The sequence below is a fragment of the Onychostruthus taczanowskii genome, unplaced genomic scaffold (assembly GCF_017590055.1).
Source record: "Onychostruthus taczanowskii isolate IOZ18803 unplaced genomic scaffold, ASM1759005v1 scaffold150, whole genome shotgun sequence".
Classification (NCBI taxonomy): Eukaryota; Metazoa; Chordata; class Aves; order Passeriformes; family Passeridae; genus Onychostruthus; species Onychostruthus taczanowskii.
In genome coordinates, this window is record NW_024498686.1 from 427910 (window position 1) to 445779 (window position 17870).

Consider the following 17870-nt stretch of genomic DNA (forward strand, 5'->3'; position numbering starts at 1 on the left):
CCCTTAAAACAGTTATGAATTCCTCTGTGGCCTCTTTGTCATGTTCAAGGGAGGATCACCTTCTCAATCTTTTTGCATAGCATACTTTATAATCTTTAATACACTCATGACAGTTGCTTTTTAGAATAATGAAAAAGACTCTTCCTCATTCTTCTAACCTGTTCCCAATTTTTTCTAAATGTGTGAGGATGAGAAACTACTTAATTTCACTCTTAAAGCAGTATTTTGAGGTAGTTGCATTTGATATTTAATTCAGATTAGTTTTAGGTATACGTAACTTCTGTATACCAAACATGAATCTGGCCAGCACTAGTTAAATCTGGCCTAAGTCATTAAATGAATGGGGAAATATTTAAAGATAAAATCCAAGTATGTTTGCTTCCAATGTAATTTAAAGCATGTTGTGTTGGAGTTCATACTGTCTGGACAGTTACATGGATTAGCTTCACCAACATTCTGTTTACTTACACTGTCATGATCTTACTGAACAAATGTCATTATTGTAGTATATCTCCTTTTTAGTGCTCCATAATATCTGTGTTTTCTTAAGACCTATCATCTACTAATTTCTCTTTTTTTCTTTTTTTTTTTTTTTTTTTTTTTTCCCCCCACTGAATTTATCCTTACAGGAAAAAAATGCTTTTTCAAATGCTGGGAAGTAAATGGTAACAACACTTTGTCTGCTTTCCAATCAGAAATCTCCTCACCACTGAATTTATCCTTACAAGAAAAAAATGCTTTTTCAGATGCTGGGAAGTAAATGGTAAAAACACTTTGTCTGCTTTCCAATCAGAAATCTCCTCAGAAATGTCAGATAAACTCTTATTTTCTTGTTGAACTGAAATGTTCTGGAAGAATACAACTTAGGTGAGAATTATACTTCTATTAACCAAATAGAGGCATGGAATACTACTAATATTTTATTGTTATTTATTTATTGTTTGGGTAATATTTTATTGTTATCTCATCTTCTTGTGGTTTAGAAAACATATATATTTATGAGCACAAAATTAATACAGCATTCTGGTAGTGGGGATGTGAGAATGTTACCATATGGATGTATTTAACTGAACCAGACTCCTTCAGCAGAGATATTTTATAGGAATTTGAGCAAAGTGGCACAGATGGTTTGCATCTGTAAAGACAGCAGTCATGGATTGAATTCCTGTTATTTTTGGTTTGAGAAAATTCTTTCTAACAAATAGGATTTGATATATGTACTGCCACACAAAACATTCACTGGATGGTGAGAGGGCTATATAAAATAAGCCTGTAAAGAGGGAGACACTCAAAAATACATGTGGAAGTGCTGGATGTTGTTATAACAAGTAGCAGCATTGTGCAGTAAAGCCATGTTGTAGTGTGTGGGATAAACCTTCAGTCTGTGATTTCAAGGAAACAGGCATATAATGCCAATGTCAACTTCAAGTGAAATAATCTTTGGTAAGCTAAATGGCATTGGCAGCAATTTTCTAAAAGGCTACATACTGACAAGCTACACATGTAGCAAATTGTAAAAATGAAACTTTTTCAGAACTGCTGTGCAACTCATTGTTCCCCTGTAGTTTCTACTGCACATATCTCATAGCAAGAATTATTGTTTAATTATCTGCATGTGGATTTAGAAATCCTTGAAATTTATTTGTTTCTATTTTATTGTGTTTATATTTTTACCACTGTGTAATTGGTATTTTTCTATCATTTCTTATCAGTCTTTTTATTCTCTTTATTTTCATACAAGTTTGTAGGCCTTTGACATTGGAACTAACTCCTTTATCTGGGTGTGTAGTGTCATTCTCTCCTGGTCAGCGAGTGGGGCCCATTCACCCAGACACAATATAAATGATAGGCAATAGTAACACAGAAATAATTTCATGCTTCTCATCCTACCTCCTTGCTATCTCTGAACTTCCCATCTTCTCTATATCCCTTGTTTTGGATTGTCTGAATGCAAAGCCATAGGAGGATGTACTATTGATTTGTATTCCTCAGTACTCAGGTATGTCTCCAGCATTTGACACCAGGCATTACTTGGAGGTTGAGAAGCTCCAAGTGAAATTAGGTAAACCATCAGAAAGTGCTGAATAGGTTCAAAATCTAGTGGAGACTGAGACAACAGCATCTCTGCAATGTGACTTTGTTACCTTGCAAATCTGGGTTGAGGTTTTATGTTCTGGATGCTTACATTCTAAACAAAACCTGACTACTTCCTGTGATCTTCAGGAGAAAAGTTAGGGTTTTTTCCCTTCCTGTTCTTTCTTTGCACCTATCTGACAAATACTAGGATTTTGAGAATCCTTAATTATCCTGTACTTTGGTTGGACCTGTATCCACAGCAATACTCATACTGTGACTTTAGCAAAGAGCTTCCTCACCAAGTGAGCGCTTGTGGCTGTCGTTTTCTGGGTGGCAGATGAGTCTGACATCCTCCTGATGGTTGCAGTCATGCTTCCCCCACTCCCGCCGGGAGCACTGCAGAAGGTTTGTCTCCTTCCCAGAGCAGATCACATCATCCAACCAGATGGGCCCAGAGCTTCCTTCTGTGTAGCTCTCTTTTTCCATACCTGCACTTTTTCCATACCTGCACAACACAGAGGTATGTTTTGGTCCACCGTGATCAGAGGACACATGATACTTAAGCATGGGAAAAGAAAGTGATATTCCTGAGGAAATAAAGATTTCTCAAGTATTCTCTGTAAGCAGGTTCAGTTAGCATTAAATTGAATGAGAGCACCATATGCTGCCTCTTCAGTAATGGTTTTTTTTTAAAGAATTACTGTTACATTAGTACAAACTTAAGAATGTAATGCCTTTGATTAAGGCTGCTCTTCAACCAAGCATATGGCTGGCTCAATGACTCTGAGGCTTTAAGCATGTTCTTAGTATTCTGTATACATTTAAATGTCACAGTCTGAGACAAAATCCTTTTTTGAATGTCAGCTGTTACAGTTTGAAGGCAAGAAAACAGTCACCTACTGAGAGTGTATCTTTGTAGCATCAGTAGGAAATGTAGGGAAGACTGAACCATAAAACAAATGGGATTTTTCTAAAATGCTTTTCAATACATAACTGTTCCAGGGCCAGGCTGTGAGATCTTCTGAGGTAGTGCAGAAGTACTTACACCTTGAAAATTTCTCTCATTAATGACTGTACAACAAGCAAAGATTTAGAAGAAACAACCTTTTATAGGGAAAATAGAATCAAAATCAGTTCTCTATAGCACATGCATTGATCTCAGTAAAAAAGAGAATTGGAAGAACTCAGTGAATAAAGGCTGCTAAATCATGCTTGTTGAAGGTTTTTCTACCCAAATTAAGGCCTACATACCTCTGTGAAACTGAGGAAATCAGGCTTTAATGGATTTTAACTTGTTTCTTTGAAGCACTAAGCTAATACTAAAAAGCAGACTCTTAAAATAGGGTCCAGGTAGGGTTCATGTAGCTGTTTGTCATCATGCTGAAGTCACAGTGTCAGATATCCAATATCAAGTAATCTTACTTAAATCCCAGCTGCCAGCAAACCACCTGCGTGTTCAGCTCCGTCCAGCCGTCATCACAGACCGTGCCCCACTGCCCTGTGTGATAGACCTCCAGGCGGCCCTCGTGACTGCCCTTCCCACCTGTGAGCCGCAGTGCACCATCTGTGCCCGCAACAAGGGAAAACAAAAACAAAACAGTGTTTCTTAGATCTCGTCGTTCTAAAGCAAAATCAGTAACTTTGCCTCTACTGCACCCGGTTTGGCTTTGTGCCTCTGCAAGTCTGCAAACTTTTGAAGTTGTTTCCAGAGCTGTGAACTCTGTCTCATTTTTTCCTGTCGTGATTGATGACTGGAATACCTGTGAGAGGTGTGCAGGAAACACCAGCATCTTCTTTGTGGCCACAGTTGTGTTCTCGCCAGGAACTTTTTGGGCACTGTTCTATTGAGAGTTCATTTCCCGTGCACTGTATTTCATCCAGCAGCACGGGGCCAGAGCCTTCTCCAAAGTAAGCCTGGCTCCATGCCTTGGCAACACCCCTGTAGAAATGCAAGGAACACCCAGTCAGAAGGAAGCAAGCTGAAGATTTTCCTTTCCTGTGTCTTTGACTTTCAACTTTCCTAGGAGAGATTACAGATTAACAGCTTGGGTATGAGGATTCTAATTTTAATATTCATTTAATATCTATATATAGTAAAAATAATCCAATCTATATTTCTAAGGTGACTTTCACCTGTTGTCCTCAAATACCCAGATAAATGTGATTGTTCCCTACTCAGTCCTATGGAAACCACAGCAAAGAGATCTTAAGTGGCTTGACAAGTGTCATATCACCCACCAGCAATAGAAATAAGAACAGGAAGCAGACCAATGACTGGCCTTGTATGGGGTATTTTCTCTGTCAGCTGAATGGATTTTGAGCACAAAAAATATGTTGATTGAAAACACTCCATTGTTTTAGAATTACAGAAATTATGCAGTGTTTAACCCTTTATCATCTATCAGGATTTTTCCAATTCTATTTAAAATATCATGTCTTTCATATATAAATGTTTGCCATGGTTTGGTTTCTTTCCACTCAACGTTTTCTCTGTTCCTATATTCAGTCTAGTTTGAAATGGCAAGATTGAAATGTCTAAAGTTTGGACTGTAATGATTTACCTATCTAAAGCATTAGTTTAAATTAACTAAAAAAACATCTTGTTTTTCCAGTGTATCTGATAAAAATGCCAGCAGAAATGTATAGAAAATATTAAGGAAAAAATCCTTATTCACTCTTATTCAGCTGGCTGAAATCAGAGATAATGATGGACTGCTCTGAATGTTTTTACAATTTATACCATATTCCAGTAAGAGTCTCTGGAGTTAGGCAGAGACAATACATCCCATCATTATTACCAGGGGAATTTCTGTCAAGCAAAAATTCTTTACAAAACCAAATACCATTATTTTCCACCTATTAATGGTAGCTTCATATTCTGGAGTTTTGCAGGAGTGCTACAGAAAAGTTGAAGGGGTGTGGGAAGCTGCTTACTGAGAAGCTTTACTTTTACAATTTCTGGCATGTTTCCAGATGGATTAACAGTATGCAAATTTGGATTATTTTTAGTACTTCAGAACTGATCTACTGCCACTGTAGGTAAGTTGATTTCACTTCACATTAATTAGCATGTTTGTTGTAACATCTTGCTTACTTGAGAAATTCTGTAAATCTCTAAAGATATTTCAAAAAGACTTAGCAGGTTTAGCACCATCTTAATACAATTGATTTACTCAGAAAAACAAATCAAATTAGAAGCATCAGTTTGTGCAGGTTGTGATGATTAAATGTAAGTAATAAAAAGTTTGAGTGTCGTCAGGAAGGAGGCAGGCTAAGAGCATTACACTTGTCATTAGTATACAGAAATGCAAATCAGGGCTTTGTAACTCCCCAAACCTCTTAAGAGCAGCCCAATTCAAAAGCAAGAAAAGCCTGCAAGAAGATAGACTTTCCATTAGGTATTCCCAATTGAAAATGTACAGGAATATAGAAATACAACATAAAATAATCTGGGGAAAAAAAATATCTGATGTCAGAGAACCATATTTGTTCCTATGTTGGCTCAGCAGGAGATCTACAATATTTTTAACTAGTCCACAGTTCTCATCCTTCTGAGCTAATTTGGGTGGCATGGGCAGCCCAAGGCCTCAGTCACAACACAAGTACACTCTGGGAATCACCCATTAATGCCACAGAACTTTGTACCTTCAATACCACTTTTTTCACTTCATTGTAGTCCCAGCAGGCTTGAACAGGCAATCTCTGTTCCAGTCTCCTCTGCAGTCACCTGCTTAGTTCTCATCCCGTCTGTCTCAGACATAATCCCCTCCTCCTGCATGGGATACAACCCAGCACCTTCTCTGCTTCTTGCTCCTAGTGCTTTCCCTCTTCAGCCCTCCTGGCCTTCCATCCCAATTGTCCTCATCTCCTTCCTCTCTGGTCCAGCAGTTCTCCTCTTAGTCTCCCACCTCTGCATCATTTTCTGCAAATACCAGTACTTACCTTCTGTGGGGTATCAAAATCCCCCCTGGATTTTAAGAAAGTGAATCAAGAAAATCCCTTTCTGCTGCTGTAGCTGTATTTCGGACCATGCTTAGTTCAGACAGAATCACTGACAAGGTTAACTGTCAAAGCTTCAAACAGGTCTCTGGCTCAGTATATGCAAACTGACAATCTTCAGAGATGCGTGTTTTAAACAAACCTCACAAGCATGCCAAGAATCATATCCTTCCTGACTAAGCAGAGTTCTTGTGCCAAAGCCAGGAGGCTGTCAAAATGCAGTAAAATGGATTGTAAGGATTTGAACAGTCAAAAGTTTCTTCGCCTGCAGGTGGTTTGGATTGAAACTTTACAGGAATTATCATGAGTTTTCACTATAAATTTAACATTTATTCTGAGACATTCTTCATCTGTCTGCCCAGACAAAATTTGCCCTATCATATGACACTGAAAACTGGTTCCAGGGAATTGAAATTAATGTCACTGTACCTGAATCTTCTATAAATAAACTTGGTTACTGCTCCAAAGTATATCAGTATGATTTTAAAGGAGCTTTTTTTTTTCACAATTACGCTTCTCCTAGCTTCAGCTGAGGGTCTGATAACTCTCCTACTTTGCTGCTGGAATAGCAAACATGTAGAAAAACAAACCCAAGGCCGAGCTGCCGACAGACAACTTCAGCGTCTGCATCATCCCATTGGTCATCACAGACTGTGCCCCACTGGCCACCATGGTAGACTTCCACTCTTCCTTCATGGGCATTGCTCCCACCAGCCAGCCGGATTGGAGTGAAGACAGGGCCTGGGAGAAAAAACAGGATATAGAACAGGTCATTCATGTCCTAAAATATCATTCTGATAAAGAGGGAGGAAGATGGCTTTCTCTGACATCACTCAAGAGCCTCATTTTCTTTTTTCTACTAGATGGAAAACCTGAAAGTAAAGTGAGTTCCTTTATGCTCCACTTTCAGTAGCTGAAAAAGCTTACACATACAAGTAACCATACTGATCTTGAATTACCTAAGTATCACAGCATTCACAGACACTTAGTGCTCTAAGGCCAAATACTGAATCAGTCAGTAGAGCTACTTTTCCACAAGAGCAAAATCGGGTAAAATCTGAAGTAAGAGAGAAAAATTAAGTGATGGACACAGAAATGAATCCTTGGGTTTTCTCGTTCCATTAGAAAATGCAGTCAGAACAGTGAAATCTCTTTGAAATCTCTTTGAGCAGTGGAGTCTCAGTTGAATTGTGCAAGTATTGTTCCCTGCTTGCTTCCAGTCTTTTAAAATCAGTAGCTCTCTTCTGGTGAACCAAGAAACTTTCTTGAAAGCATCACTGCTAAATAAATCTGTAACAATGGAAACAGTTTAAAGCCATATAAAACCCCATAATTGCTGTAATATGAACAAGGTTATTTTAAAGTTCCACCATATCTAACATCCCAGTTATTTAAGTTTGAGTAGTATTTATGTAACTCTCCAACCAATTGATGCTACTATTGAATTCTTGGTTATTAAAAAAAACCCCAAAACAACAATACTGAGGTCATTTCTCCAATTTCGTATTGGAGTGTCACTAATATGTGGGGGGGGGGGGGGGGGGGGGGGAAAGGCTATTTGAAATAGAACCTGAAAAATGTGAAAGCATTTATAATTTTCAGTTTCTTTAGGCAAAAACTCTCTTGTTTTCATTCTTTAATTTGTCTCCTAGCTCGAAAAGATTCTTCCTTCCCTCTACTCAAGAGTTTTCTAAGACCAAAATTTTCTTTGAAAAGCCACTTAAAAACATAAGTAGGAGAACAAAGGCAGCACAGAACTGGCTGCAGCCACATGTTTTCGTTTCAGCTGAAGAGACTGGCATTGCCAGCTCCCCAGCACTGCCAGCCCAGCTCCACTCGAGGCAGCACTATCTCAAATCTGATGGCATGCCTGCCCATTTGGTTAGCATATTGATTAAAATAATATCAGATATCTTAAAAACATTAATGATACTTGTTTTCCTAAGTGACATTTTAAAAAAAGGAGGGAGAAATCCTCATTTTACAGACAGAGATTCTTGATACTTTACTCTTTCTCACAACCTACATCTGAAAGAAGCAATTTGTTTTTAATTATGGAAAGGTAAAAAGTTTTTAAGCTAGGTGCTGCTTGAGGTATTTGGAGCCATTAATGATGCAATTATTCAATCTGTATAATCTGTTCCAAGAAATCTTAACACTTTTTCTAATTTTATTATTGGAGTTATTACAACTTCTACTTAAATCAAACAAGGACTTGATAAAAACATATGTATTTTTTTTACCCAGGGAGGAGCTACATGTGACAGCAGCTGCCATTTTTTGAGGACATGTCCCATCTTGCCAGGTGTCTTTTTCACATAACAATATATTTTCTTCATCACCACGACAACGCACTTCACTCCAGAAAACGGGAATAAGGCCTAATCCAGAAAAGGGTATGTGTTTTGCTGTACCTTTTTCCCTGTAAAAATAATCAGGATAGGGTGTCAGAGTGGGAGGAAGGGAAGAGGGAACATTTTCTCAAATATAAATCTTGGAGTAGAAAAGAAAGGGCTTTTTTCAGTAGTGTAAATTCATCACATTTTCATACAGTTTCACCATTGTCTTCTGCACAAAGAAAAGTAACAGATGTGACCCAGTTCTCACCATTTTGTTGTGGGATATTTTAGTACAATGACTGTGTTGCTGCAGAGCCGGCTACATTCCTGCTCTCCCAGTTCTTAACTACAGAAATCAACACAGACTCCACAGTCCATAGGTGAATCTACAGTACCAGCCCACTGCAGTTACAGTCCCAGGAGGGGTAATGCCACCAGGTCTTTCTTCCTTATTCTGTCCTTTACTCCAGGAAGACGTACCATGCTCAGCCCATAAATGCCATGTATTGTGGCTGTGATGATGGGGCACTGCAACCACCCCACATCCCATCAGATCAGGCCCCCATCCATTTTTCTCAATTCAGCCATTCCCATCCACCCAGAACATTTTAAAAACAGCTCTCTTTCCTTCTCATGCTGAATCTACAGCAACACTTATAGAGCCATCTTCTCTTCCTTGCAAAGCACAATGAAGTTAAAACAAAGCCCAGATATGGTGACATCAAAGGAACAGATAGATGGAGCACCTGAAAAGCACCAGTAGTACCTCGTGGGTTGGTATGGAGATCCAAATTTCTGTGAAATATTCAAGACAGCTCAAAGTTTTAGCTACTATTTGCTTGAGGCTTTTTTGGCCTGGGTTCAGCTTTGAGTCATTTCTGTTGAAAAGACAAAACCATTCACCTGTATTGCTGAACTACTTTTGCTAGCAATGGCCTCGTTCAGCTGAAATGTTCAGGGTATAGAAAGCAGATAGGACTCACATGAAAATGATGGAAGGAGCCACTGCACGTAGACAGCTGAAGTCATGAGCAAAATCACAGCCTCCAGATGGCTGAACTTTTATCTCATCTAATCCTTATATTTCTATAAGTTGGCATGGTGTGTCCAGATTAGTATTGAACATTATAAACCAGCTTAGATTTAGTTCTGGCTAGCAGTCTTAAAAGGTGGATTAATCATTAGGAATGTCACAGTGCAAGTCTGCTATAAAAGTCCCTTACTGCTTGTAGCAAGCAAAACCCGTGCTTCGGTATGTGAGTGAAAGAAATGTTAGAAAGGCAATGAAGGCAGCCAAATTATGCTAAAGGGTGCTGTTGATTAACTCCATTCTGGCAGCAGTGGGAAGCAGTGGTCAGCGAGGACTGCAGGGATTTTCAGCCTATCCAGTATGGCTGTAGCTCTGAAGTGTTGCCATTTGCCAAAAATGTAGGATGAGTTCCAGGTGTCATTTGCCATACTACAATGGGTGATTACTAGGATAACCCCTTGCCCCTGAGAATTAGGAATTTTCCTGTGATTGGGAGCCCATGTAGAGTCTAATCCTGGCCAGGTTTACATTGTCATAGATTCAATAACCTCACTGGAGCTGTTAATTGACACTTAGATGTGTGCGATCAGGATCGGACCCACGTAATTCTGTCTCTGTGGGCATCTCCCACATGTCCAGTAGAGCAGTTTGTTGAAGCTTGCTGCCCCATTCACACATTTCACTTTGAAAGCAAAGCATTTGCCACAGTCTGTTCCTGTGCAGGTTCTGTCTTTAGCTTTCTGAGGAAATACTGATTTCCTCTTTGAAGTGTAATGCAGCTGAAGCCAGCAAAGTATTCTGGGAAGATCAACTTCAGCATTCAAACACTTTCAAACAGAAAAAGCAATCATCAAACACAAAAAGCCCTCAGGATTTACAAAGCAGATTGTCCTTTATACTGAAACATCATGAAAATCAGTTGATTGATTTTTACTCGAACTGAAACTTACCCAAGTGCAAGCTGTCGACATACAACTGTTGCATCATTATTGTCCCAATGGCTCCCACAGATTGTTCCCCAGATTCCATTGAAATAAACCTCCACTGTACCTTCAAACTCATTCTTGCTTCCCCGGAGTCTCACTGACCCTAGTTACCAAAAATTAAAAATAAAACAATTACACCTCCAAGATACTCTTGCTCAGTTAATTGCATCCCACACAAAAGACTCTGAACCTCATTTTCCCTGAGTTCTTGTTTCATGGATACTGAGCTGTTTCCAAGAAACATTCTGGCACACCTAACATTCTCATACAATGATACACAAATTAAGAGAACCCTTTTTGCACATGAGGAAAGCATTATTCTTCCCATACTGAAACTACATCATATTTCTGATCCTTCTGATGCTATAACTTGAAGATCTAACAAAGTATTTATACACACATAATTATTGAAATGTGATTTCCTCTACCCAAAGGAGCAAAACAAATATATGAATGTATATATATAAAAATATATATACATATATATATATATATTTGTGTGTGTATATATATATATATTTGTATAAAATATGCTATACTTTTATCTTTCATAAAATTCCATTGACCTTAAGGGAATCAGAAAATAACCACATGGACTGCATAGCTTTTGCTCTGACCCATGTTACATTATGCGTGTCATAGATGACAGCAGTTATTTTAGCCAAAGAATGCATTTGTTCATACTTTTCTCAGACAGAAAAACACTGCATGTAGTCCTATTAATTCATGAGAGGTCTTTACCAAACTCTCAGACAAAGCAAGCTAAAAACCATAAGGAATTGTCTGAAAGAAGTGGAGAGGGAAAAGAGTGCTTCTTGAGAGCTACAGAGCACAGAAATCTAATAAAATTAGCAGATTTTGAATTTTTGTATTGCAGTAGTTTTAGTTGAGATGTCTGATGCATCTACTGTTGAAGGTAGCCAAGTACCCTTGGCAAAGGTGGGAAAAAGCTGGTCATAGGGATAATTACACAGAAACAGAAAACATCATGACAGAGCAGTAATTCAACAAGAAACATATCTGTTAAATTATCAAACACAGCCCAGCTATATGAATTTGTATTGCCTGAAATCCCAGTTAATCCATCTGCTTCTGTTCTGTGATCTACTTAGAAGCTACACCATCATCCAGTTTGCAGGAGTTTGGCAATGGGATGAAGACAGTCAGTGTTTGTGCCTGCATTTCACTGTCTCTGTGTTCATCTTTGTGTAAATAATAAGAATAATAATAATAATACGTAGATCCACTTTTTCTTCTCAGCTTCAGTCTGGGTTTAGTTCTGTGTATTTTATAAAACCACAAAGCCAAACAACTGCCAAATAACTCAAGGAATTAATTAACCTCATGTTTGGCTTGGCGTGTTCCTTTTGCCTCCTATTTACCTTCTCAGCAGTAACTTACTGTGCAAGTAAATTACAAACAACATTTATTTGACTCATGTTACAGAGTGAGCTATCATTCCTGAGAGAGGATTATTACTGAGTCAAATATAACTGTACTGTAGACATGTTGCACATCATTTATCTGTCTTTAAAATTTTTCTCTTTGTGTTTTTCTGTATGTGTCACAGACAGACAGAGTTTGGAATTCTGTTTATTTCTGCTCTTCACCAGACTTTCGTATAGACTATTATTTTCACTTGAAACATCAACTGCACTCATAGCAAAGTGATTCGTGACATACCAGAAAGCGAGTTTGAAGATGTCATCTCCAAAAATAAGTTTATTTTAGTGCATGATTGCTTACAGTGCTGCATGACACCTACTGAAATCAATACAGTGCTTCCTGAGTACACATTACACAATGTTTATATTCAAATATTTGAATAAGGGAGTACTTGAAGAATAAAATTTTCTTCTAAAGTCTCCATGGCAGAATTTGGCTCACTCCTCTTTCTGTATTTACAGATTTCCCAATGACAGTGGTGGAAGAACTTAGTCATGTACACACAGCAAAACACACAAGAGGATTGCTAAAGGTAATTTTTTAACCAATTTTAAATATTCTTGATTTTCACCTGATAAGTTATTCTAGAAAGAAATAAAACGAAAGCCTATTTTAACATGTAGCTAATATTAAACCTGCCATATAATGTATATGTACTTCAAAGTATGTATCAACCTCTGTCATATGACCAAGTCATAATTATGTAACAAACATATCAAAGGTACTAATGAGGAAATTATTTCTCTGTTGTTTACTCAAAATGTTGTGGCATTCAGACACCTGGTAGTTATATTAGCAGATCAAGAGATACATTAGTTACAATAGTGATACCTCAAAAAACAGAACCTCAACATCAAGACTTTGATTACAGTTAGCTTAGTTTTTCTTTCCAGTATATAAAACTCTTTCTTCATGATGAAACACAGCTCTGTGTTTCCCGTGTCCATTGATCCTAGGGAATTGCAGGATAACAACATGATCTGCCATCGTGTGGCATGCTGTATTACCAACTATCTCTTTATGTGTTAATATTTTAATTGCAAGCTAGTCAGTGTTTGCATTTCACTTTTTCACTTTATAGGAAGCAAAAAACCTAATATTTACCATGATTGAAAGGATACAGGTTAATTCTTATTTTCACTGGTTAAGTGTACTGCTGTTCCAATGTAACATCTCAGGCACCCGAACGCACATCTCAGGGGCTTCCTCTGTGCTGCCCCTGGAGCACAACAACTTTGCAGAGGAGCGTCTGCATTCCCTCTTACAAAACATGTCTGGCTTAAGTGTATGCACTGGAACCTCTAGGTTTCTGGAGTCAGAGGTATAGTAGCATCTCAGATTTTTAAGCTATAATTTTTCGGCTCTTTTAGTTGCTGAAGAAAACTAAACCTACTGGGAGTAGAGCTAATGCAGTAGTATCTACTCTTTCTGCTCTCCACAGTTCAATATGGTGTCAGACCTCTGCTTGTCAAACATACCCTGCCTCAACACAAAGCTCAACAACAGGGAACAGCAGGACCAGGATCCTGCCCATGGATCTGCCCTCCTCAGCACTGGTTAGGAAGGGGGAGAATGAGGAGAGGTGACATGAGCCCACAGTAGTTAGAAACAAGAGCACAGGACACAAAGCAGGCCTATGAGACAGCTCTAGACATACTGTGGTCTTAGGACAGACTTAATTCAGCCCGTTATTAAAAAATACAGTCTGCTGTCTTGACAGAAACTCCTTCATTTATAAAAATGAGTATAAATACTCAGAAAGTATCAATGCATTTACTGTAATTTTGTTTTAGCTGAGGTTACTGACGGTCAATTCCTGTTGTTTACATACAGTCTGGTAATTTTACTTGCCCTGGTATCTGCCCAAGTCAGAGTCTTTCCTATCTGCTATCACTGTTGAAAGGAGATTAAGTTATACTTGCAAATGCAAGGAAGTAAGGGTATCCAGTGGGTGCTGCTGAGACTTGCTCCAGAACACCTGCCATATAGGCTGAAGATGAGACACTCAGGAAAACAGGGAGAGGAAAACCACCCAGCCAACTTTTAATTAACTCAGAAAAGCAGAAGAGCTTCAAAGGAATTGCACTGTTGTTCTTGGCCTCTTTTCCTATACATTCTCATGTGTGGAGTTGCTGGGTAACTTCAAACCCTGTTTTATATTTTATGTTTCACTGGGAATGAGCATCGTTACTGTGTGGCCAAATTGCAAATAGGACAGGAATCACTTCCACTTCTGCTGTATGTGTTAGTGCTGCAGGAGTAGTGTTTATGATGTTGGCTAAAGGTGTGCCATAATGTCTTGGTAAACAACTGACCAAAGGTTTGCAATTTCACTGTAAATGTAGGATGGGAAAATAGGAATCAGAAGTAAAAATTGCCTGTGCCTTTCACCCTGGTGCAGTGTGCTCTGAAATGGCAGATTTAAAGCAAAGCAAAAGAAGTAATTTCAATTTTGGAAATCTGTAAAAACAACATACTTTTATTTCTGCCCTAATGTTCAAGGTGTTCCAATGTGGAATAGTGCTACAGAAAGGCCCTGCACTAGCAATTCATCTCTGTTGTCTTGGAGTCAATTAGGTTAGTCCAAATTGACATCAAGTGTGAGGGTTTCCCAATGATACATGCTCTATCCCATGGGATCATGCTGTTACTTGTAGTATTTAGAATACATGGGGATGATAAATAATACATATAAAAGAGTTTATCCCAGTTTCACAATAAAACTAATTCACTGGTTTGTATGAGGTACTTGTAAAAAGCTGCATGTAGCACAGGTAAAACTTAACATTGGTTCAAATCAATGGAAACTTCCCTTCCAGGATCAGGCCTGACTAAAATCAAATAAATTCATCCTGTTAACTTCAGCAAAATTATGCATGGTGCTCACTGTTATCAGTGAATGCTCTTGTCTGTCACTTTCCTGACCACTGCTCTTAGTCTAAAATTACAATTATTTTCTCCAGGTATTTTAACCTTGAAAAAGGGGACCTCCAGCAGAACTACTTTTTGAGAACTGTCTTGAGGATCAGTAGCAGTATTGCATACTCAAGGATTCTTATATTAGAACTTTCATAAATATTGTATACACTGAGTGTGTAATGTGCTGCGTTGGTTCCTCTGCAGCACTGAGATCCATCATGTCAGCAATCAGTGGTTTAAGGCTCTGAGAATCTAAACTGAAACTGAGCAATGTAACTGGCTCTGAAGGACTGCAGTTGTCTTATGTGGGCAGAGCTGGAGAAAATGAGGGGTCTCACCCTGTGCAGCTCTGGTAAGAATGGTTCCAGAGGAGCTGCTTCTTAGAAGGAAAATATGGACATTAATGTTTCAGTTCTAATCATAAGCTACTAAAAAAACCACACAAAGTCCCAAAAGTCATTCCATCAACTGCTTGGACTATACTATAACAGGTAGGGATAAAAATCTAGTCTTTAGATTATGAGCCTGAGGCTTAATTCTTCTCTCACAAAAGTTTAGTGAACCTTTATTTGATTGATGTTAGTGGAATCACCTTTTGATAAAAGCAATTTTAATGAAAAGGTTCTAAAGTCAGGCCTTCCTGGAGATCTGTACGTTATTTCCATTTCTGCCACTGACCTCTGACAAAGGCACTTGCCCTGTTTTCTATTGGTCCCTCTTCATAATAGAAAAGCAAATAATTAAGCCACTTGATTCAAAGTGCTTTAAATTAGATGTGTAACAGCATAGCATGGACAACACATGCACAAAACTGCAGCTATGTGCCACACAAACATTGTGTGGCAGCAGCTGCTCCCAGGTACTGAGCTAGGCCTCGTTCTTGGAACCTGAGTACACCACAGGTAAGTTGTTATTAGCAGCAACTAAAATACTAAATTCTGGTGGACTTACACAGGCTCTGTGTAGAGAGCATGCTCATATTCATTTATTGTCCTCTCTGGCATCCTTGGTTAATCATGATCATTTATATATATTTGTATTTTTTTACTTGCTTTCAAGGCATGAATAAGTAATGTTACCCAGATATTTTTAGAAGGAAGGAAATGAAACACCAAAACCTATTATTTTAAACAGTAAAACTGATTTTAGTCTAGTACTGTACAGTATAATTGCAAAGGCACTTAAAAAATGCATTGTTACTGTTTAAACATAAAACAGTTAATATATGCATATGCACAAAGTTTAACTGATTAACTTTGCAGATAAGTCATAATATTTAAGCTAGAAAAACCCAGAGATTTACAGGTAAGCCTTTGAATATGGTATTGTATTCAGTTATGGCAGGTGCCTAACACTGAGTATGGGCTTCCTTAGCCCAGGTACTAAAGCAAGAGGTGCAGTGAGTTTCTCTCTGAGCAGCCTGTCCCTCTCTAGCTACAACCACATCACGACATTGCCTCACTGGCATCTTTTTGCCTCTTGTAAGAAAGGAACATACTTCAGGGGGAACGTTACAGTAATCTTTTATTTCTGGACAAATGGTTTGATTTGTGTCCATGTTCCACCTTAAGCCATCTCACAAATTCTCTAATTCTTTCATCTTGCCCCCGTGGAGGCTTTTGGACAGACATTGGCCCTGGTGATGCCACTGGAGTTTACCACCGAGTCCAACAGGAGCAGATGATCTGTCCATTACCAAGTATTGGCTGTTGTTCAGTAGCTGTGTCTTCCCTCTTAGCAGGGGCCAACCTGGATTTCCTTTTTCTGGGGGAACAAAGCAGCATTCTGAAAAGACTGGAGACACACAGCTAAACCCAAATCATGTAGTATTTTTAGTGGTTTTTTTGCTTAAATCCCCTTCATGCTGAACTTATAGGGGATTCTGAAACTTACTTTACTAAGTGCAAGATTGGGTTCTTAGCAATAAACTGCTGTGTTTTTCACTATTATATTAGACTAAGTCCTCATAAAGTATTTTGGGAACCAGACTGAAGAATTCTAAAAAAAACTATTAATATGCTGGGCTAAATTAGAGAAGCAACTGTGGTACCCTCTCTGAAAGTGAGATCAGTTAAAGGGCATGAAGTCTTCTGGGGTTTTTTTTCATCTGTGAAAAAAAGGTATTTGTTTTCTCCTTCGTGCCAACAGCTGCCTCGTATTCTTCCCAGGGAAACATCTGTACTGCATAACATGATTCTGTCATCCTGAAGGAGTGCATTTGACTTGGAACACAGCTTTGGAAGCTGCATTTTTTTGATGTGTAAATGATCAATAGGGACCATGGTGCCTCCATATCCTCTTCAATGAGGTATTTTGTACCAATGCGTATAATTGTTCAAACTAACTTTTTTTTTCACACACCTTCTATGGGTACTGTTGGAAGAGATGGATAAGAATCCTTTTCAGTCATCTGAAAGTAAATTAATTTTTAAAAACCCTCACAACCCAAAGTCAGCTTTCACAACAAACAAAAAAGTAATATTAATGATCAACCTCCTTGCTGATTTTGTGTGATTAGAAAAGATGTAAAAGGAAGGACAATGAAGCAGGGAATTTTCATTTTAATTTCAAAAATTACGCTTGGTCATGTTTAGTAGAGCTATAGATAGGACACAGTTCTTATTTAGATAGAAGATAATACCAGAGCAATGTGGGAGAAAATGTGAAGTCATTCAAAACCAGACTGTACATCAATTTATTTAATGCCAGCACTGATGAAATGCAAAGCTGATCAAGAGCTGGATGCTGAAATTGCTGTTCAGTCCTTACACACTGAAAACTTCCACTGAAGTCAGTGGGAGTTCAGCTGGGAGTGTGTGAGGGGAGCACAAGCCTCTTGGCTCAGCTCACGGATGTTGTTGAGCACCAATACTAACTTGTGAACCCCATTATCCTAAGATGGGGGGGGGGGAGCACCAAATGCTTTCCCGGCAAGTGAACCCAGTTACAAGAAAGGAATGCCAGCCAGCCTTGGCAAACTGAGCCCACTGAATGCTTATGGCACAGCTACGAAACGCTGCTCACCTACCCAGTATTAGAATAGCGGCGGAATAAACCCAGGCGGGACCTTCGTCT

General features: G+C 38.6%; 1 protein-coding gene across 1 annotated transcript in view; it reads right to left on the reverse strand.

Annotated features, from left to right (window-relative positions):
• PRSS12 (serine protease 12) overlaps positions 1–17870 on the reverse strand; it is a 31279-nt gene that overhangs the window by 12772 nt on the left and 637 nt on the right. Inside the window, 6 exon segments of the mRNA XM_041398931.1 lie at positions 2376–2581; positions 3499–3640; positions 3837–4015; positions 6666–6816; positions 8319–8497; positions 10395–10533. Of these exon segments, the coding sequence (XP_041254865.1) occupies positions 2376–2581; positions 3499–3640; positions 3837–4015; positions 6666–6816; positions 8319–8497; positions 10395–10533 (996 nt within the window).